The sequence below is a fragment of the Wasmannia auropunctata genome, unplaced genomic scaffold (assembly GCF_000956235.1).
Source record: "Wasmannia auropunctata unplaced genomic scaffold, wasmannia.A_1.0 LD335828.1, whole genome shotgun sequence".
Taxonomy (NCBI): Eukaryota; Metazoa; Arthropoda; class Insecta; order Hymenoptera; family Formicidae; genus Wasmannia; species Wasmannia auropunctata.
In genome coordinates, this window is record NW_012027062.1 from 3,260,456 (window position 1) to 3,283,032 (window position 22,577).

The window sequence follows — 22,577 nt, forward strand, 5'->3', positions numbered from 1 at the left end:
AATATATGTTATTCATTTGTTAAATAAGTACTTATTATTTTAATTCTGGTAAAATAAAATTTCCATTGATTGCATTTTTTTCGAATTTGAATGTCGGTTTTTTTTACCTTTGCGCACTTTTATCAGCAAAACATAAATTAATACTTGCTAAAAATTAAATTTATTTAAAAGACCTTTTAGTAATATAAAACACTGATTTTAAAAATCTGAAAATAATTTATAATCGCAAATTAGTGAGATATTTTTAAGACAAAACTTTAAAGTTGTTTTTTGACATATATTCCAAATTCTATGGAAACTACCCGGAAAGTTATAAGGAGTCTAAAATCTGGTAAACTGTCAACAACTAAATTCACTCTAGTGGTATCTGAACTAAAGATATTGTCGTGTCGAAAGCGAAATGCCGAAGTCAAAATATATTGTACTATGACAGTTCCAGTCTTATGATATGCGCTTAGTGTTGTGTCAGCAACGAAATGAAAGAATCTCTGTCAGAAAATTCTATAGCTTTTTCACGATCAAAACGAGGACTTATAAAGTCAAGTACATATAAAAACAAGAAAGCCTTATTTTGCTGATCTTATTTTGTCCAGGCTAATCTTATTTTGCCCATGGAACAACCCTTTCTCTGTAGGAGATTCACGCGGCACTTTTTTGTAGTGAGAGATTAGATATAATACTTGTCAAAATTATGGTGACATGGGTTACGATTGTGCAGAAGTAATTTCCGAAAGAAAATCGAAGAAGAGAAGGAAGCCATTTCTGAGAATCTTATATTAGATTTCAATTTAAAATTACTATAAAGGAATAAATTCATAGCAAATATTTATTTTTGCATATCTTAAAAATATTAATTAATCAGATATAATTTTTCATTAATTAATTTGCTTCCTTTTTTAAATTATACAATAATTAACAACGATGTGTGTTATACCAATGATGGTGCAGTAGCTTATTGGTAAAGTGTCAAAACCCAAATAAATTGCTACGGTATGCATTGGATTGACATGTTGTTCTACGCAATTCTTAATGGTAGCGATATTGCTTTAAACGCGAATTAAATTAGCATCGGCTCATAAGCCTAGAGATATAGATCGAGCGTGCGACGGAACGCCCCAAGTGGCCGCAGTTAGATAAAAAGGCCGTTTGTGGCGCAATAACCGACGTGGCCAATCTAATTTCACGTGAAGATCCGATCGGCGCCGCATAATTGACCTAATCAAATTCTCCGTCGCAGGTCGCCGAAAAGCGTAAAAGCATCGGCGTCAACTGGCGTAAGTAAGCATGTCATCACGCGTTACGAACTTAGTTCTGCTCAAAAGATCTGGGAACCCTCTCCGATTCCCTTGACCCTCTGCAGGCGTGTTGCAACCAGGATTAGAAAATAATCGAGGATCTTCGAAGCAGTCGAAGGGATTTGTATCGATACGTAAGATACTCGCGATTGAGACAAAATGACGTAAATACGAATTATACGAGTGAAAAAAATTTTGCTGGTACGATTGTTATAAAATTAATGCGTAGCAGCAATTGCTGTTCAAATACGATAACTGGTAATTTTCATTTAATTTCAAAGTTACCGACGTTAATATTAACACGTTATTCATATATGTTACGATTTAGAGAAATATTATCTTTTTATCTACGCAACATTTTTCCCTGATTTAAATATTTGTATATTGATTGATTGGAATCCAAGTAAGTAATAATAATAACAACACATAATCATAATAGTAATAAATTATATCAAATTCGGGGATTTATAAACATCGCTTCATCGCGGAGTTCGCCAAGCGCGGCCATTTCTACTCGCGACGAGGGGGCACCACACGTTGGTACCCCGTATGAGAACAACGCGGATCTACGGGGGTCCTGGTTAGGGGACCTTAGACGCGTATACGCTGATCGCTTTGCAAAAGATCCATAAACGCGGCGTGATGCGCGACCAATCAACGCGGCGTGGCCAGCTGCCGTGTGGGTAACGCCGACCGAGGCGGCATGAAGCCCCAGTTCATTCATCAAAGCCCTGGTTACAGCAGCAGCCCCCGAAAACCTCCCCCCTTGATACTCTTCGATCTTCACGTGCTCCCTCGGCGCCATTTCGAAATACGTTGAAACGCACCTTGAGGTGGCCAAAAATCGAACGTTTCTTATCTGTTTTTAGTTAATTTCATGATTTCTTGGTAATCTAATATGATTAAGACATAATGGATACTGTTGATTGTAAATTAGTAGAGATCATTTTCATTCTAAAAATACCTCTATACTTTTGCGCACAACGATAAATCAATGCTCATTTCTCTCTTTCTCTCCAGCTATATTATTAAGTGATGTTTACTGTACGATTATACATTCAATATATATTCTGCGGCGCAATTGCTGCTGGCAGAAAGGATTAATAAACTTCGTAACGATCATATACAATGGAAGCATCAGCAGCAACCATCGTCAAAAAGTGTCATCTCGTGAATGACCTCAACGGGTAAAGATCGGGGCAAGGGTGTTCGCGTATCAAAGGTGTCCTTTCCGAATGCCGCCGATTCGAGATCGTCGTTAAATTCGCAACACCATGATGTCGGCGTGGCCGCGATGTATTCTCATAGTTCTCCCCGGCGTGACTCTCTTGGCTAGGATGCGAAATGGGCGAGCGTGCAACTGCTGCTCGCTTACAGCTCGCACGAACGGGCGGCACGCACGCACGCACGCACGCACGCACGTACGTACGCACGCATGTATCCCCCACGCGGGGATTTGCACGGCTTTCATTGGCTCGGTTAAGTTTGATTAATCTATTCGGTCGCACCATTGTTCGAAACGCGGCGGGCAATCCCATTGGTTGAAAAGGGCCGACGATGCACCGCACGGGGGGCTGCATTGCCATTAAGGGGGAGCAGCCATCATGTCCGCGTGAACTGGTTCTGTGTGTTTTTCGCTTGTCCCATCTCATTTCCCCACCGACGATAGTCGGCACTTCATTTGCAGCAGAAACGTAAACTGAAAAAAGATAAAGGAAGAAAAATACAGGGACGAATTTAAAAAAAAAAAACAATCCGACAAATGGCAAACAGCTGTCCAGAGTTTTTATTATTATACGAAGTGAAGAAGTCTTACGTTCTATATTTTTATAAATTCTTTATAACAATACTATTCTAAAACGTGTACAATAAGCGCAATCTTTTTTTAATCAACATGAATCGTAAATCGACATTTTAAATGTATGAGGAAGGATATTTTTATTATAAATCATTATTATTGCTTAAATTCCAGCAATTACGTCAAATGACTGAAGCAATAAATTGGTTTTAGAAGTTATACGATTTCAAGACGCTGTGCGTTAGAAAACGCTTTAGGCAATGACGTAAGACAGTTATGGCAGAGTGAAAGGATTTTGCATCATCGAATGATTAGCTCCTGCAAGGAATTTCCGTAATACCGTCGTACCACGTTTGAGACAGTTAATGAGAGCAATTACGCCTGAGAAACAATGCTCAGGATATCAGAAGCATTTTGTTTTAGCACTTCGCCCTCTTTACTTAACAGAGCTGCACTCGATTTTCGAAACGTTAGGTAATACGCAGTAATTGTAATAATTGACAATAATTATATAGAAATTTGTAACATATTGTCTAGAATACTTCTCTCTCGTTATAGAAAAATCGCGTTAGCCGTTTTACGTCGCATAAAGCGACTTTATATTGTGAAAAATATATGTCTCGGATATGCATCGCGGCGCATACAGGCCGAAGTCACGCAATGTACGCGCACGCACGGATTGGCCGTAAGGACACCCTCCGATTTCCATCGTGAGGGTGCGGTTTGAGTCTGGGAGGTCGTCACACTTATCAGCTTTGCAGTTGCCGGTACATCTGTTCTGGTTACTGTATTGGAAAACGCAGCGGAGAGCAAAGATCTAAAAACTGTCTAAAAACTGTAATAAACAATAAAAAAAAAGGGATTTGATAAAAAATGCAGCCTTTTATAAAAAATTATCGGAAGATACATTCACCAACTTGCGACGTGCATCTTTTGCGGCAAGATCATTCTTCGTTGTGATGTTTAATTATAGTATATTTTATTACTTTAAAAGAAGAATCTGAAAAGTACTTTCTTCCAAAATTATTTCTTGCTAAAAGGAAATAACATCGAGCTATTTTATACACATTTTATCTTTTTGATTGAAAGATAGAAACGATTGCAAATTATTCCGAATGAAAAGTTTGTCGTTAAGACACACTGAATGCCGAGTTAGCATTGTATTTTACAATAAAAGTTCTCACGAAAATACGTGACCACGCCGTTTTTTTTGTACCAGTTCTTGACCTACCACGTTGCTATTGGGGTCAGGGCAATTTTGAAGCAACAGATTGGGGGAAGATATTTGGTAGGATTGGCGACGAGAGAAAGGCAGGCGATGTTCAAAGGAGCCGCTCTTGAAGCAACCCCGTACCGCGCTTATGGGGGTTGGAACATGGGCGGGGATCATTGAATAGCGAATTACACGCGGAGGCAGGCAAACGATACGTGAGGTCCAGAAAAAATATCATGCGACACTAGCTTGGATTTTTAGACAACAAATTTTGATGTATTTCTTTTGTCGTTTGATGATCTTGACGCAAAATAAACCTTATACGGATTTCGATAATAATCGAAATAATGAAAGGAGAGATGAGAGAAAATAATTATTAATTGTTATATTTGTATTTAGTGGATCCTATAAATGCAATTTATACAATTACAATTCAGGATCATACTTAAAAGATATACTTTAAACAAAACTTGTATTAAGAAAAATTGATATCGAATATAGCTTTTTTCCTCCATCTTCTCTGGCCTTTCGTACTGTAAGTTTAAAAAATAATTTCAACATACGATTCAAATTTGCCAAAAATAGTTTCACGATTAGAACGATAAATGTAGGTATAAAGTAGCGCGTTAAAACGATAAATGTAAGTAGCGCGAATCATCGTGATATAAATGTTCCTCTGAATAAGCCAGGCGTAATGAAATCCCATATCTATAACATATCCGTATAAACATGCTCGCTCAATGAGATACGAAGGGTTAAAGTTAGAAGCCGGTAAGGGCAAATGTCGTTGTGCGGTAGATACTTTTGTCCTGCGGAAGAACCTGGAGGCCGGGGCAGCACAAGAGAGAAAGAAAGAGGAAAAGGAACGACCACCTACTTCGTCGACACAATGGGGCACAAATGCGTGGCGACAGGACCCGTAGATATACGGCAGGCTGATTGCTCGTTGTCACTGCGCGCCCGATTGTCGGCTCTTCGGGGCCCGCCGAACCCCCCGCCGGTCGCGCACTGTCTCCTGCCGACGGCCGGCCCCGTGATCAACGGCGGGTTCGCGGGGGCGGCTGAAAACCGGGAGACAGGCCTGACGATTCGGGACCGATCGCGAATTATGCACGCGTCGCTTTTTTTTAGGCTGGCCGTCTCCTTAAATGCTGCCCTGGTCTCGCGAGATAAAGGTTATCGCGAGAGATAACATCGTTTGCTGGGGTACGTAAAAAGTTTCAGTCAACAAATCTGTTATCGATTTTACGTCCACGAGCTTTCAGTCTTATTCAACATTAACGAAAGTTAAATATGCACTTACCTTGCGTGCGAATAGTTGATGAGATTAACGACATGGTAGAAGGATACGAAGAACTTTTCACATAGTCCATTTATTTATATAACGATGCATTATACAGATCGGATATAACTGTCGTGTCAGCAGCACATAATGTGCGATGTATATAATTGAACTGGCCAATTGGATGATTTGTGGGGTAAAGTCACAACGTCGACTGTGATAAGAATATCTTTATCGATAACCTTTCTACAATTCAATACGATTTACGCATAAATATATACAGCTTTATCCATAAAATATACGCGAGTCATTCGTGAATATATATAATCATTTGTATTATATTATTACTATAGTAAGGCAATTCTAAGGCGGTAAAACATCCGCGGCATCGTTGTTGTACAACTTCCAAATGCTAATCACTCTAACGAATAAATCTTCGTAATTACGACACTTCTCAGAAGTCGGTGAACGGCTTACCTATGTACGACTTAAACGTGAGTTTAACTCTATCATAAATATGCAGTAGCTTCGCCGTGGAAAAACTTACACGTACCTTCTATAAAGCGGCTATAGGATATTTACAATCGTTTCGCGTTTTATAAATTACCGATTACATATTCATAAATAAAAAAAAAATCTCTTCAAATTTTGAAGACTATACACATTTCACATCTACTCTTGAAACGGAAACAAAAATATTGCGATAAAGTCGTTGCCGAAAGAATATCTATTGAGTTCCTAATAAAAAGTAACAACGTATGTAATAACGCAAAAAACTATTTAATAATAAAAGCTAAAACAAATGTATTTTTATAAAGAACACTTTGTCAACCAGCAATCTTTTCGGAACTTGCGCAAATATTTTTACCAATTCATATCGAGCCTCGAAAAGAAAAACAGAATAAATAACAGTAACAATTTTTTAAGCCATCTCCTCCTCATGCAATTGTGCGTAAATCGCGCGATCATTTCTCGTAGTTAAATTTAAATTCAGTGAACTCTTCCGCAAACCTGAGAATCGATGCTGCCCAAGTACGGATATCCGCTCTTCGCCTCGCTGGGGCTGTGCGGGGTCACGTGGGGCGCCATCCCCGTTGAGACTGGCACCCCGGAGGAGGATGCGCCACCTTGCACCATGCAGGCGCTCATGTTAGACCCGGTCGGGCTGACGCTGCCTCCCAGACTGCCCAGATTGAGATTGGTGGACGTCAGATTGGAGGTAAGGTTGCTGCTGCCGTAATGGGAAGCGTTGAACAATCTGCAACAGGCGAAATCGAAGGTTTCGCTTACAAAGGAAATAAACGACGACGTAAGAATGACAAAATAAAATGTATTGCAGCCATTGTTGATTTTTGTATAGCTGTGTTGAACGTATGGTTCGAGTATTAATTTTTAGTAAGTAATACTAATTGTATTGCACAATTTTATATACATATTCCGAAAAACTTCTACATTCCTCTTGTATTAACGAGATATTTAATTCGAAACTTTCTCTGAACAATACAAATCATATAAAAAAAACTGAGAAAATAAATGAGAAAATATTATTAGAGGATTTCATTAATTGCTACATGCGTTTCTATTAACAATGAAAGAGAGTATTCAACTCGCAATCTTAATTTTAGAAAGGCCTGGGAATGATTGTTTTATTAAAATTATGAAATTGTGAATATGATGTAACAATCGACGAGCTTATTAAATATTGATAGAAAAAGCGATATCCTCTCACACGAGCCGTATATATCAATCGGCAGTTGAAGGAATACATTACTCGCCAATATTCGTAATTATATCTCCGTTCGACATCTTGAATATAAATTAACTATTGTGCGTGAGCATGTATACACGGACACGTGGGGAGTTGCGATACGATGAAGCGGGTCGCACAATGGTGAAAGGTGTCCACACGCGGTAATACGAAAATGAAATTCCGGCGTGTGGTTCTCTCAAAGTGGTTACTGCCGTTTGCAAGGCGATACCGCACTCACACACGCTCTGCGAATCGGTTAGGGCGTGTCGAGGGCGGCAGCGGCCGATTTCCAAACACCGTCGCGGCCCTTTGAGCATTCCGATACACTACCGTGATTAAGGATCTCGGATCGTTGTCCTTTTAAGTAAAGCTTCGCCGTCGCTCTTAGAATATTGTTATTTTTTAAACTTAAAAGACAACTAGTTAACTTATTTATATAATGATAGTTATTTCAGTATACATATATATAAAGGGATAGAAAAAGCGTAGGAAGACTAATCATTTTTTAGTACATTTAAAAGAACAAATTTGTAGATTCCTGACAGCATAAGTGATATTAGAACGTACGTAAGGTTATTAACAAGTTGATGACATATTTTTTAAAAGGAAACATATTAGAAAGAAAACGATATAAGAAATGAAATTAGACAAAGCCATAAGAAATCAATCCTTAATTAAAATAAACTTGAAACGCGTATCGATATTTTGAAACGATTAAAGCATACGATTGTAAAATGAAGTCGGCCCTTTGAGCGTTTCGCCATGACGCTTAAAGCACCCTAAATCCCGTCGGTGCCGGGCCTAGTTCGCACTATAACTTTATTCCTTTCCCCCTTTTTTTATTTAGAAGGTAGCGCGACGTTTCTGGCGGAAGCCGCGCGATTTATCGACCACACTCCGCCCTACGAATCTATTTTCGTGCAGAAGAATGTCTCTCCCCCTTCGCTCACAAATCAAATTTTTTTCTATAGTCGCGTTAACGAATTCTTAAGAATTTAGTGGCGACCGAAATTTACAGCTCGCGATTCTCCGGAATTAAAATCGACCGTCAAATAAAATATAGAACTTACGTTAAATATTCTCTCGAGACGGGCTGGCCGACTTTGACTGTATCATTTTAAAAAATGTAGAAAAACGTTAATTTCACTCTTAATTAAACTCTTGATTTTTCTATATTAAAATTTGTCTTGACTTTTTCGTCAGAATTAAATTGACCCGCGATTACTTCTTAACGTGTCTCGCCTCCGTGCTATTTGAATTAGAGAAATACCTTTCAAAATTTGTCTCTTTCTTTCCGCTAAAAAAATCCATCATTAGCAGACCTCATATTTTCCGACGTCTCGGGACAGTTTCCACATTAGCCGAAAGCAACATTGACATTTCCGGGTGTCGAGCGACTTGTTTTCTTCTTCTCAGATGGAATGCACATTGTTAGCGTGACTCATAGTCGTTCCACGACACAACGTTCCGTAGTTTCTGCGCTTGTCTCAACGTGAAACGGCAAAAACGGCGACAACCATCGACAGCAACGAAATCGTTCGCTCGAACTTGAGAGAGCCGACCACGAAGAGCGACCCCCCACGAGGTAGGCTGACGCTCCACCGGGGGTCCATGAGTATTATCCCGGATGTGTTTAAAACCCGGCGAAGCTTCTCTGCTCTGCGCGCCACGTGATGGCTCGGCACGGTGAGTCCAGTCCGCTGTTGTACGAGGGCCCCAAAGAGGCCTCGAGCGAGACAGTAAGCTCGGAACATCGCCGCGAGAAAGAGGCGCGCGCGGCAACGCGCGGAGATAAAGACGGCGAAGCCGGGGTGTTTCGAACAATTAATTCAGCCATTGTGGCGTAATAACAGGTTGCTCCGGTGGCCGGGTTGCTACAGTGTGTTGTTACACGCCGAGCGGACGAGCCGATTCACTTGAGCCGAGAGAGATAGAGAGCGAAAGAGAGAGAGAAAGGAGAAAGCGAGAGAGGCATAGAGACGGTATAAGCGCGGAGAACGAGGAAGCGAGAGAAAGAGAGGCAACGGGGCCTTGCCGACACGTTTTCTGTGTGGTCCTCAATTATGTTGCTTCTTGGGCCTCCGTAATGAAACGCTACCGGCTAATAATCCAACCCGGGTCTTGATCCTTCGACGCAGGGTGTATATATACCTGTGCCGTGATCCAGCTTTAACCGATCGCGGCAGCGCGAGCGCCGCGAGGTAGTAGTGACGATCGATCGTGGATAATCATTGCGGGGGTGTTCACGGACGAGAGATACCGCGTTCGATTACGTATCCACGTGACTTCCAATCGTCCGGAAAACGAGTAGTTATCAAATTTTATAAGTTAAAAATAAGAACCAAAAAATAATAAAATTAGATTTTATTAAAAATATGCGCAAATTAATTTGAGGAACGTAGAATTGCAGATTTTAACGGTTAAATTTTTACATTAGAAAAAAAAACGCTATTCATAAAATCTGAAAAGATATAATAATAAAAGATTCTGTGAAAAAAGTGCATATAGTACACGGAAGACTGACGAGGGAGCGATTATTAAATCAACGATTTTTCGTGACAATATCTACATTCCAATCGTTCACGCGATTCTCTCCTTTCCATCTGGTCTACTTATGAAACAGACATTTTGACAAATGTAATACATTAGTCGCTAAAACTTACCCGTAATTGTCCGGAGTCGCCCGCGGCCATTGCTGCTGCGCCGCGTAATAGTTCTCCCCATAGTTGTAATGCTGAGAATAGCCGGCGGTGGTTGCCGCGGCGGCAGCAACGCTCGCCTGCCCGTAGCTCTGATAGCTCTCGGCACCGTTGCCGTAGTGTTGAGTCTGGAAGGGTAGACTCATGTTGAAGGCGTTCAGTTGTTGACTGTTCAGCTGTTTGCGAAGCCTGGCACGCCTGTTGCTGAACCAAACCTGCACTCGCGCTTCCGTTAACTTCGTTCTGCGAAAAAAAGACACCCACCCGAATGTCAGTAAAATTATAAATAGCGCAAATGTATCGTTTATACTATCACAAAGTCTACAACATTATAATTTCGCAATTTCCGTGCGACGTGCAATTTCAGCCACAAATTCAGGATTAATTTCAAGTTTTATTCCTTTTAAGAAATAATAATTTATTTAATTTAACGTATAATTTTACAACAAAGATAATCGAGCTAATTAATTTAAATACTAATTTATTACACGAATATATAAAATTCTTTTAACATTAATTTTTTATGAAATAAAAGATATTCCTAAAAAAACTCACTTTTGTGCGAGTTCCTCTCTGGTGTAGACGTCAGGATACTGCGTCCGATGAAAGGCCGCTTCCAGCTGCTCCAGTTGTTCGCCGGTGAAGGTGGTCCTGCTTCTGCGTTGTTTCCTCTTCAGCGCGATGCCAGGTTCGCTTTCCGTGTCGGAGTCATCGCCGCTACTTCCAGCTGAAGACAATCAAAAATTTCGCTATTTAAATATTCAATTCGCAGGCGGCTTGCGTGTAAATTATTAGCCTCTATTTGTTGCCGAACGGATGAAATTATTCCTGTCGATTGTAAAAATTTGACACATTGACGAAAAACGCGAATATTCCGCTCGGGCATTAAAACGTCGCCGATGGTACCCGAGAGGAGAGAACGCAAGCGTGCGTTCCTTAATAGCGGTGAGAGCATCTCTCGGTCCAGCACGTGCTGCACGTCAGATACCGAAGATAGGAAGCGAGTCGTTCACGCCCACAGTTCACACGCCGGTCTCAGCAACCCACCATTAAGACCCTTCTGATTACAGCCGTGCCCAGCCGAACCTATACTAAACTAAAACACCGGAGAAATTAGGGTCCGCCGCGAAGAAATTAAGTTCTTTGACATGTCCCGTCCCACCCGAGCTAAACGAAAGCCCGATTCCGAAGAGGAATCGTTGCCTGGCCCCACAAGACACTATTTATGGAATTTCGAGTTTGATTTGTAACCCCTTCAGACCTAATTTGTTCTCCACGGTTTGTCCCTGTTACGCTGACCTCAACGATAATGTTATAACTCCGAAACTTTTTTTAATGTGAATATTTATTTTTTTTTTAAATCCACTGATAAAGTTTATGAATTATTTACTATTGTTAGACATCCAAAACTTCCTTCTATAATAACACAGTTTCTTATAAATTGCGAATACATTTTTGGCTAGCGTTAATTTCTGGGCGTAATCGAGGTAGCGTTGGAGATTCTATATCTCTTTTTATGTAGCTGTACTCCGTAATTTACTCGCTTATTCCTAGATTAAGGCGATCGACCGACGGGAATAAACGTCTAAATCAATAGCACCTGCGCGAACATCAGCCAGAATTCGAGAACCACCAAGTGCACGGCGGTTCCTGCCAGATTAAAGACTGCCGCGCGCTCGTAAATCGTCGCGAGGCTTTCAGGAGCATGGCTAACGATTTTTCGGGATCCTAACGCTTTTCACGAGCTATCAGCGCCCGCCGATACTCCATGAATTTGGTTACTGACCACATACATCAAAAAAAGATTGCAATCATACCTGCAGCTTTTATAAAATAAATTTAAAATTATGCTAAAATTTATTAGCATATACCTTATTAAATTTATCTCAAGAAAAAATCTTGCTTTACATGAAAATTTACAAATAAATTACGTTTATACATTCTATAATAATGGTGTAAAAATAAAGAGCTAGTACTATTTTATAGAAGAAAATTTTTATATAAATGTTGTATACAAGGAAGAAATTTTTGCACGAGGCGTTTATAACGGGATTGTTAATTACTGAAGACTTCTGTAGCTTTTGAACCGAGAGCGGTATGGCAATTGCAAAACGTCGCGCATTTACTGAGAAACGTCGAGGTAAACATCGGTGGGAAAGGTCGAGATGCTAAACAATTACTATCGGAGAGATGACAGGCGAGGCGATCGCCGTCCCGCGCGGTGAACGCGGCGAAGGTCTCAATCACGGAATATCTGCCCCGCAGTAAGAGCATCTAAATCAATAGAGGGTGCCGTTGCGTTCCGCGAACAACACGGCGGGTACACGGGGTGTGTTGTTGGCGGTTTGTAAGATTAGAGGCACAGGCGGCCGGGTACGAAGCCGAGGAAGACCACACGCCGCGGCCGGTGCCGCGCGTAGGGTATATATATGCGCGCGGGGGTCCCTCCGTCCTTCTCGCACCGTCGTGGAATCCACGTCTCGTCCTCGTCGTCCCGTTCCTCAGGTTCGACTGCTCGCTCCTCTTAGTCGTTCCACCCGATTTCTTCTTTCACGTTCCTCCGACTCTGCTCCACCTGACTTCCACCTTCTCTGCTCACGCGCTACGCCCGGGAATCTGTCTCTCTCTTTCTCTCTCTCTCTCTCCCTCTCTCGTCGTCCCGCGCGATCGTTCCTCCCGATTTCTTTTACGGAGAGACAGACCGCGGGGTTATTTATCGCGCGTGTTCCTGGCTACCGGAACCGCCGGGTGATCTTGCATTCTGGGACTGACACGCCGCCGCGGCGAGGGGGAGAAAGGTGTACGGAAGATGAATGGACGCGGGACGAAATGATTGAAGTGTGTATTTGTGAGACCTTTTAAGTTCCCTCGCGTTGATTGCATCGTGCGTCCGATCTACTAGAATACTAGATTGTTCGCTATTTCTCATTTTGTGTCGCCATTTAACTCTTTGTATTTAACCATTTCGTTTAACTTCTGGTGTTCTCCTCTCGAGAAAGGTAATTAATATACGACAGAAAAATATATTAATAGAAAATTAAATTATGTGTGTAAATTATATGCGCTTGTATTCAAGCTCTAGGCGAAGTAAGTATATTTTCGCGGAGGGAGAAACCATCTAGGAAGATATCCTTATTCGTATTCTGTTACTTGACTATGATGATGTGTTATTATCGCATTAGTGCATCAATCGCTCAAGTTATCTCGCTCTTTCTCCTCGTCCGCCCGAGCCACGCTACATCCGCGCGCGTCATATAAGCCGATCCAATACATCGCCGACTTCAGTGCTAAACCATCACGCTGCGATCGAATAAAAAGAACGAAGGTTCTACGTCCGAGGTTCAAAAAGACTTCGTCCTCCCCTGCTTCTACCTCCTCTTCTCCGTCTCCGTCTCCTTTCCTTTCGCGGCGGTGCATTAGCGGCGGGAACAGCGCCTGACTTTCTTCTTGTTCCTCCCCTTTGTTCGAATCATAATACATAATTTACCCGGCCTGCAAACGCGGCGGACCCAATAGAGATCTATGCGTCTTCCTCGGGCCTCTTTTATCGAAGTATTCATAATTGAATCGCTACCTTCGGGGCAATTTTATCTCGACATCGCGACTTATTATAAACGATTCTCCACGTAAAATATATGTATCGGTGATAAATAATCGATCGCTTTATTTAGAACCTGTCCTCATAACGAAGATAGTAACAATTCTTTTGTACCGCCCCGCGTATTTCAATATATTTATCAGATTTAGTTCACATTTAATTATCTCATTAAATCGCGCTGTATAATATTTATTTGCAATGGAGATCATTTTCATATATGGACAATATGAATAACATCAAGAAGATGAAAGTCGCTTTCACGAGACCGCAAAAAGATTGGCCAATGCGACAGGAAGCAACAGGTCGAGTACGGCCCGTGAGTCCTTGCGCGAAGAGTTGCAATCTCGGGCATACGTCTAATCAAAACTAAATCTTCCCGACAAGGTAATAAACTCGACACATCTACGCGCCACGGGACGTCTAATATTTCTTCGCGCCCCTTACCGCCGGTAATAAATAAAAAAGAAAGGAATTCCCCTTTACGTTTCGCCGACCGGACCTATATTCCTACCAATCCCCAGCGTGGCCACGAAACTGCTGGATACTTCAAATAAGTAGAATTCGCGCGTGTACAAACTCGCTCGCACGCATCTCGAGGCTCGCGTTACGTTCAACGCGAATGCGGACTAAACGAAATACAAACGATAACGTCGCGAAAAGTATCCCGGGTAATAACGTCTCTTGATACGATCGGTAATTGAACCTCTTATTACTTCCATATATGAGCTCGTGACTATAAAACGCGTTAAAAATTTCGACTTTAGAAACTTTACACGAAAGGATAACGACTTCCGCATTACGCGTATGAAAAAAAAAAACGTCGAGTCGCATTTCAGATCGGGCACCTCGGGCACGCGGGCTACAAACGATCGATCGTCGCGGCCGCCTCGCCTCAATTAACTTAGCACACGACTACGCTGTAATTACGCTTATCGTTCGATTAACCCCGGGCGCTTCATTTGCGTTCGCCCGGTGGTTTATGCAGCGTTAAAACGACGATACGTATTGCGGACATAAACTCTGCAAATCTTTTTCGACGACGATCCGCTAAGACTGTATACATGTAGAAAATCTCGATAGATCTCGATAGATCTCGGTAGATCAGATCGCAATAATATCATAAATGTTACTCATAACACACTCACCAAGAATACCATCGATAGAGTGATTTCTGCGTAGGTCATCGCCGGGACGTGTCTGGTTGGCTGGTCCACGTAGAAGTCTGGTGATACTTGATACGGAAGGTGCCGAGGCTTTGTCGCAGACTCCGTCCTGCTGGCAGAACCGCGTTGGACCAGTTAGCATAATTTTTCTTTCGACTGACATTTCTTTTACGATTTAAACACGTCGTTGTGCATTCTCGAACGATTCAGATAACATAACATCATGGAGACACATTTAGAAAGGCTACAAAAAGAAACGCGGGAGAAGTACTTAACTTTAAGTATTCCGTATATTTTTAGATTGTTTTTAGCGCATCTCCATTATTTTACTTTAGATCTTTGCAGTTTCGCGTTTATTTACATATCAGAAAGAGAAAAGTGGTACAAAATATCTCGTCTTAAAATATTTCTCCCTCCCTCGTTTGAAAGAAAAATTATATCAAGCGTAATGGGCGATATCAACGGACCTTTATCAATTTCTCGCGTATTTCCCAGCTGAAGATCCCAGGGTTCTGCCGCCTAAGATCTTCGATCCTCGCCTCGACTTCCGGCGTAGCGACTCGCGGCTTGCTGCCGCCAATCACGCCGGGTCTGATCGATCCCGTTTCCTGATACCGATTCAGGATCTTGGAGACGCAGCCGTGTGAGACCCTGAGCTGCCTTGATATGACGCACGGCCTAACGCCGGCCGCTGCCATCTCGACGATCTTCAAACGTATATGGTTTGGTAATGGACGGCCGTTGATGAATACACCACCCAGCTGGTTCACGCGACCCTGTCCTGCAAATGCAATAACGCAGACCCTGTTTACCATAATCGCTCGTCACATTGCGAAGGCGTCTAAGTACTACATCTATTTCCACGGTACGAAGAACGACGGGTCATACATGATTATTTAATAATAACGGAATGCGCAAAAGACCGTCACGCGGATTTCAGTGTCGGAGACATCAAAGACGGACGACGACGTGGATCGGAATCACTATTTTAAAAGGCGCAATTTTCCGGCGCGAGAAGTACAGAAAACGCACTATACACATTGCAGTTTTCTACGGACCGTTTTTACGAAGCAATTATCGACGTTCGAAATCATGTGTATGCAGCTAAATACGTTGCACCACGTGAGACATGAAGAAAACACTACCGTGCGCTGGATGGTAACGAAGCAGAGGAAAAATAGCGTGTTTTCTCGGCGCCGCGGTACAATGCAGCACGACGGTGCGCGCGAGTGGCGTGGCCATTTTTCTAAATGAGAATAAGCGGAGCCGCGCACAAAAGTGGCGAAGAAGAAGAAGAAGAACGGGAGGTTCAACTCGCGCAAAAGAGGGCCGCTTAGCGGACAAAGCGCGGCGACACGCGAGGTGCCGCTCAAACACCGCTAATTACCGGTAATTAGCCCACCTCTCCCTCTCCTTCTACGACATCCCCTTAATTAACTTAATTATAATCACGAAGTCAAACAAACGGCGTCACACGCGACGGGCAGAGCGGCCCCGGCCGGCAAAGGGGGGCAAAGAAGCGGGAATGAGATGCGCGCGGATGCGGTGGCTCTTATGACGCGCCGCGAAGGTGGACCTCGCGTGCTTCAGAAAACCACGAAAGAGAGCCGCGTCACGAGTTACGGCCCTGGTTTTGCACGGAGTAGTAAAAGCCACGGGCGAGGGGACAGAGGGGACGCTGGAGGGACGCTCGGAGGCGAAGGGGCCTTAAAAGCCCCGAGGAGCCTTAAAAGCGCTCTCTCTTTCGCGCGCGGGGACAATGGGGGAAGTCCTCGACGGACAACCGGGGGCACGGCCGTATCCCTGCGTGTTTGTACCTATTTACATAAAGGAAGCTTTGCATAAGAGAAGAGGCGCACTTATGCGCGTCTCGCGGATGCTGCGCGCGATGCTCCGGATCGGAGATTTTGCCGACCGTGAGGTTCTTCACAGCGGAGATTTTGCAACCTGATGATAAATCGAATCTACGTATTGCGATGAATTCTTCCGATAAAATATATATATTTCTTAATATGTTGCACCGTTAATTTATAATTTCGGCTATTCGATTATTTCTTTAAAATTCCATAAAAATCATCTCCATTCTAGAAGTAATACGTAAAGATGCACATCTAGACTCCGCCCATATACTTTATACTACCTCTTACGCTACTCTTTAGAACGCTCGATGCACTCAAAATTATTCAAGAGCAACGAGAAAGAGTTATGTTTATCGCGGCAGACTTTAAAGGCGAAACGAGCGAGACTCGCGCGGCGGATTACGAGTCCTCGGCAATCCAAACATTTTCACGATCGCATCGGGGACCGGCGCGGCGCGCGCTAGCGCAGCACCAGTTCGTGATATATTCTCAGCTGGCTACCTGCTGCGAGAAGCGCGGGGCCTAAGGAGTCCGCTAATTACCACGGCGTAATTCAAAAGGCGACCCCCTTCCCGGGCCGCGTCGAGCTCTCCGGCACAAAAGTAGTCCCGTTTCGTCGTTCATCACGGGCCCCAGAGATTTACATCCCCCTCCGTTCCCCTCCGCGACCCCGCGCCACTGCTCTCTCCCCCTGCCCCCCTCCTGGCCTCTCTCGCGCTCGGTAAGGACATATCCGCGAGTGCGTGCAACGCACACACTCCCACACACCACCGGTCGTGCCGGTGTGTATAGGCCGGGTTACGGTCCCGCCGGACACCTCTCCGGTATATGACGTCAGTCAGGCCGCGGGGCCCGACGGGATTACAGGCAAGATCAAAAGGCGCCGACCGCCGCCGCCGCCGCCGCCGCCGACGACGACGACGAGCTTTTGGTGCGAAGCGCGTGAATACCGCGGATATTCTTAATGAATTTCTGAAAAAATGCATAAACTTGACTAGAGATTGAAGTCGACGAGTGAAATGTTAAGTAAATTTAATAATTAGCCGAGAAAGCTAAAAAGAGCGTAAAGATACAGAAATTGTCACAATTAATAGAAATAGAAAGTATATACAGAAATCTCAGTAGGCCGCAGTTATAGTCTCAGAAAACAATTAATAAATTGAAGTATTTTCTCGTATCTCAAAAAATTGGCACTAATATCAATGAAATAACACGAGAAAGGTAATTGAAGACAAATCTAATAAGTAGTAATTTTCCTGTCGAGATCCCGTCCAACTTTACAAAAATGGCTAAGAAAATGTGAACAGTGGCACGAGGCGAATGCCAAGAATGCCAGGCTATCATTCGTCGCACGTGCAAGACGTACATATGCATGCATATACATACGCGCTTGCCGCGCCGCGCCGCGATCATTGCATTCTCGCGCGAGGCTCGCTCTTGCGAACTCCGCCGATCGTAACTCGAGTCACGGAATCGAAAGTTGAATGTTACCGCCCGTGCGAGCGAGCCCTTTACTCGCGTTTTTGTTCCCTAACCGCCGATGAATATTGTTCGGCGCGTTCTTGCGGAACGCACCGCCGCTACGTGCGTCCGCGGGTTTTCCCATTATGCGTCTCGCGCGATTAGTCCCGGTATCGATTGCAAAAGCGCCCCGCGCGTTACCTTATATTCTCCTCGATCGGAAATCGAAGTGATTTGTACGTGGAATCAACGAGCCTTGTCTCAACTCTAAAATATGGCAAAGCAGCGTACGATGAAAATTGAAGATGAAACACAAAAGATGGACGCTTGAATACAATGAAGAAGAATCTCTCTTCTTCCTCTCCGGACGATTTCCTCCTTTTTTTTAAATGGCGCGACATTAAGTTCGGCTGTAACAGAACGATTGTCTCGGGAGGACAATTTAATCCAAGCAGCTGGTGAATGATTTATGTCCTCGCGTAATTTATTATGGCGCTATCGCGCGGCAGAGTCATTTTCGCGAGACTCGTACGGGTCCGCGCGATGGACCACCCTGTACGGGTGTTGGGCGAGATATACCGCATGGTAAAACGGTCGAAAGAACTAATTTCCAGCATGAATTATTGATAACGGGCGATTGATTGTTGTCGGCGATCAAGACTTAATGTCCATGATCCGCGTGCGGACGTGACGAGATAGCGGGGACGGCCCGTGTCTGATTTGAATTCGCTCGACGAAGCGTCGCGCATCGTTAATTTTTACCTGCGAGGCAGCGGCGTCCTCGTCGGGGCCGAGGGTGCTCTTAGACACGGACGTGCTTAGAGAATTCCGAAATAATTGCGGCGTACGTCGCCGGCCGTTCATTATCCGCGTGTCGTGAGACGTCAATTAAACCTTTTTCCCCGGCCGATCGGCCTCGATAAATTATTACGTGCGAAGAGCCCGACGCACTGTACTTTGCGGCCGCGACACTACCGCGGTTCACGAGCGGCGCGGCGCAGCCGTGCAATTACGCTCTCCACGGGACTTTTCTTTATGGTAATCCCTCGTGCCCCTTGTCGCGGTCCCCTTATCGCTCTTAAACAGTAATAACAACGTGCTATCTGGGTATTAATTGAATCTCATTAAGGGTCACATCAAGGTATGCGATCGCTCCAATTTTCGCGTGATGAAGTATGTGGAACGTCTCACGGCCCGCAGGAATTATTACGGGATGCGATCGCTAAATTTGTTATTCGAGGCTTTTAGCTGTAGCTGATCATCATCCAATTACGACAACAGAGCCTCTCCGCGGAGAGCCATTTCAATCGCGCATCGTTTCATCTTTCCTGATTATCGATGAATGAATCGATAATCTTTGGGGGAATCTGGTGGGAAAGATTCTTCGAATGTGACTCTCTCTATGTATTATATTGTATACAAAAAATATAGATATTTAATTCCTTTATAGATAAGCGTAATAGAAATATGAATATTCTATTTCATATTTCACTTGAATCGAAAGAAAAATTTTTCATTCGTTAGCAATATGTATAACTGAAGCACAGAGAAAGAATATTAATCATTTATTAAATATTATTATAGCATTCTTATAGGTATATTGGTATACAACTTTCTTTTATAAAAGATATATCGTTTATCGCGGCGAGCTTAACGATAATTGCCGAGCGGCGCGCGGCACGAGACGATTCCAAGGGAGCAAAGGGTCAATTTTGCAGGCATCGAGCGGAGCGGAGCGACGAAAGTTCCGTTGTGTCGATTACGCAATCTACCGCGATACGAATGCCGCGGCGGATCGGTCCCCCGGATGGAGAATCGGAGGATGAGAGCGGAAGGTGCACGCGCGTACCTGAGTGGGAGTAACCGCATGTACCGAAGGGATGCATGTACTTAGTGCGTGCGGTGTGAGTTCCGAGTCGCGCGAGGACTTCAATCAACGTGCCGTCGCCCGGGGCCTATCCGATATCAGACATTAGGTACCCACGGGTACGGGCACCACCCCGGGACTCTTTCCGACGATCCGACGCCCACCACACGCGGACCTGTATATCGAACTTTATTCGAAAGTGGCTTCTCCTCTCCCCTCCCCCCCCCCTCTCTCTCTTCCTCTTCTCGTACACTCCTCGGAAACGATGGATAAACAATCGAGATTTAAAGGCGCACGTGAGTGAAAGCGATCCGGATGGCGTTCACCGTCCGGAGTCCTCTTTCTGCATTGTGTAGAAGAAATAAAGAAAAGAATTAGCTAACTATTTAGTTCTAGAAGATAAGTCATACGACTGATTAGGAATACGAATAATGTACGACATATTATTATTATATTTATTACGACAATTATTGACTAATTGAAATAAAAAGCAAGACAATTATATTATTTTTCTATTGCTTCTTTACCAAGTGGAAACGTTGACCTCTTTGATTAAATACGTAATAAATCACAAAGAATGAAAACAGCATATTCTTTAGCTCCGTTACCCCTTAGCTTGAACTGCCCCTTGGAATTTATACATCAGCGTCGCGCACTGTTCCATAACTCATGAATTACACAATGCAGAACGACGTACGGGCTTCTGTGCGATTACTTATATATGCACAATCTCTTCCTCTCTCTCTCTCTCTCTCTCTCTCTCTCTCTCTCTCTCCTTCTCTCTCTGCCCCTCTCTGTCCAGGCCTTTAAATCATCATAGTCAACACGCGTTACATTGCAAAATACTAACGTCTATACAAATTAGTCTTTACATCCGGATTACGTAACGGCATCAAATACCGTAAATTTTCGCGGATGATAAGCTCTCGGCCTGAATTAATCATCCGGACCGATTGTGCACAAATCGCATGTATAGTAACGGTGTTATAAAGATAGCAGACTCGCCCAATGGGAGTCGTACATGCGTGCACTGGCGAACAACAAATAATTCAGTCAAAGCGCATCGTAAAACCATTAACATCGGCTGTAAAATATCTGCGGCATCGTTGCGCCGGCGGGCGTCGTCGTGAAACTCACACTGACGTTAATTGCGAGATATTCTCAACGAGGAAGAGTTTCTAAGAGCGTACGTAGCGGAAGACGTTACTTTTCCTTTGCGAAATTAAATATCAACAAAGCCAATTTTTGGGAGAAAAGTTTGTGTTATTGTGAAGTTTGAATGTACTAAATAGGAGCACATAAGTTGTCAAACTTAATCTACAGATAAAAATTATATGTACTTTTTTAACGAGTTTGTATATAAACTTTGCGAAAATAAATATATCTAATTATACTATAAAATACAATGATATTTATATATCGTAAAAAGATGAAATCTTCATATAATTTACATATTAGCAAAGTCACAGAATTGCGAAAAATGTTTTGACATTTAATTAACTTTTAAACCAAAAATTGCTATAATTACACAAAAAATTATATAAATTATTTTATATATTCTTCTTACATATTGTTATATACATTGGTACATAAATGAGCAACTATTAGTACAATTATTGGTTCACTTAATACACTATGTTACTTCTATATTACATTATCTATATTCTATCTCTATTATATTATTGGCAAATCATTCAGAGTTTTGTTTCTCGCACAAACTGTAAATATATCTTTTATAAATATTTATATAAATATAAATCTTCTTATAGACGTAATTTAAATATCTTTTAGTCAATCTTATTGCGTCGGAGTTGTATAGTTGGATTTTGTGGGCTGCGTAAAATTTCAAATTAATAATTTAGAAGCTAAGATATCCATAAAGGAGAAAACTGTTGCAAAGTTATTCTCTACGTTTCGCACAGTGTTGAGTATCTTCATAATTATCAAAATTCTTACCTTGAAAAGGATAGCCAGTGAAGTAAGGTGCCATGTTGATAGTGCTGACTGCCATCTAGCTGTTCCTGTTTCCGGGAAGAATCTCTTCCGTTTCTTCCTCTCTCCGTCTCTCTCAGTCACCAGCAGCAACAACCACACCAAGGATCCTCACTTCCGTCGATTTCGTGTCCCGCTCACAATCCTGACTCACAAATCGAATCCTCACTTTCTCGCGTACGTCCAAGGACGACGAGCAGCGTCCAGCGGCGACAACGGTGACACTCGACTTCGCCTTCGCCGCGAGGGGCCGAAATGAAAAGAGGCCTCGCCGCCTTTTTTCTTTTTTTTAATTTTTGCTCTACAGGACGCAAAGCAGGACGACGGACCTGTTGGCTCCGGGGTCTCGACTCGAACTGCCGGTTCCTGCGGTCGTGATCGTTGAGGGCACGTAAAAGAAACGAAAGGCAGGCATGAAAGGAGGTAAGCCTCCGACGGAAGGCTCCGCCTTCCGTCGTGGGGCCCCCTTTGAGAAGCGACCAGCCGACGGTCCCAGCCGCGCTCTTTCATGGCTTTTATCGGCGCCGCTGCATTGGTCACCTGCCAGGTGATCTCGCCGCGTTGGAGGTGGTCGCACGTCCAACTCCGCCTTGGAGAACA

At 43.2% G+C, this 22,577-nt stretch overlaps 1 protein-coding gene across 1 annotated transcript; it reads right to left on the minus strand.

Moving 5' to 3' along the window:
• Positions 1–5,695: 5,695 nt before the first annotated feature.
• Positions 5,696–21,996, minus strand: LOC105455993 (protein gooseberry-like). The gene is made up of 6 exons (XM_011699742.1): positions 21,942–21,996; positions 15,266–15,579; positions 14,781–14,910; positions 10,593–10,764; positions 10,002–10,280; positions 5,696–6,846 (listed from the first exon to the last, which is right to left on the minus strand). The coding sequence occupies exons 1-6, from the start codon at positions 21,994–21,996 to the stop codon at positions 6,579–6,581; spliced, it is 1,218 nt and encodes a 405-aa protein (XP_011698044.1). The 3' UTR covers positions 5,696–6,578.
• Between the last annotated feature and the right edge of the window lie 581 nt (positions 21,997–22,577).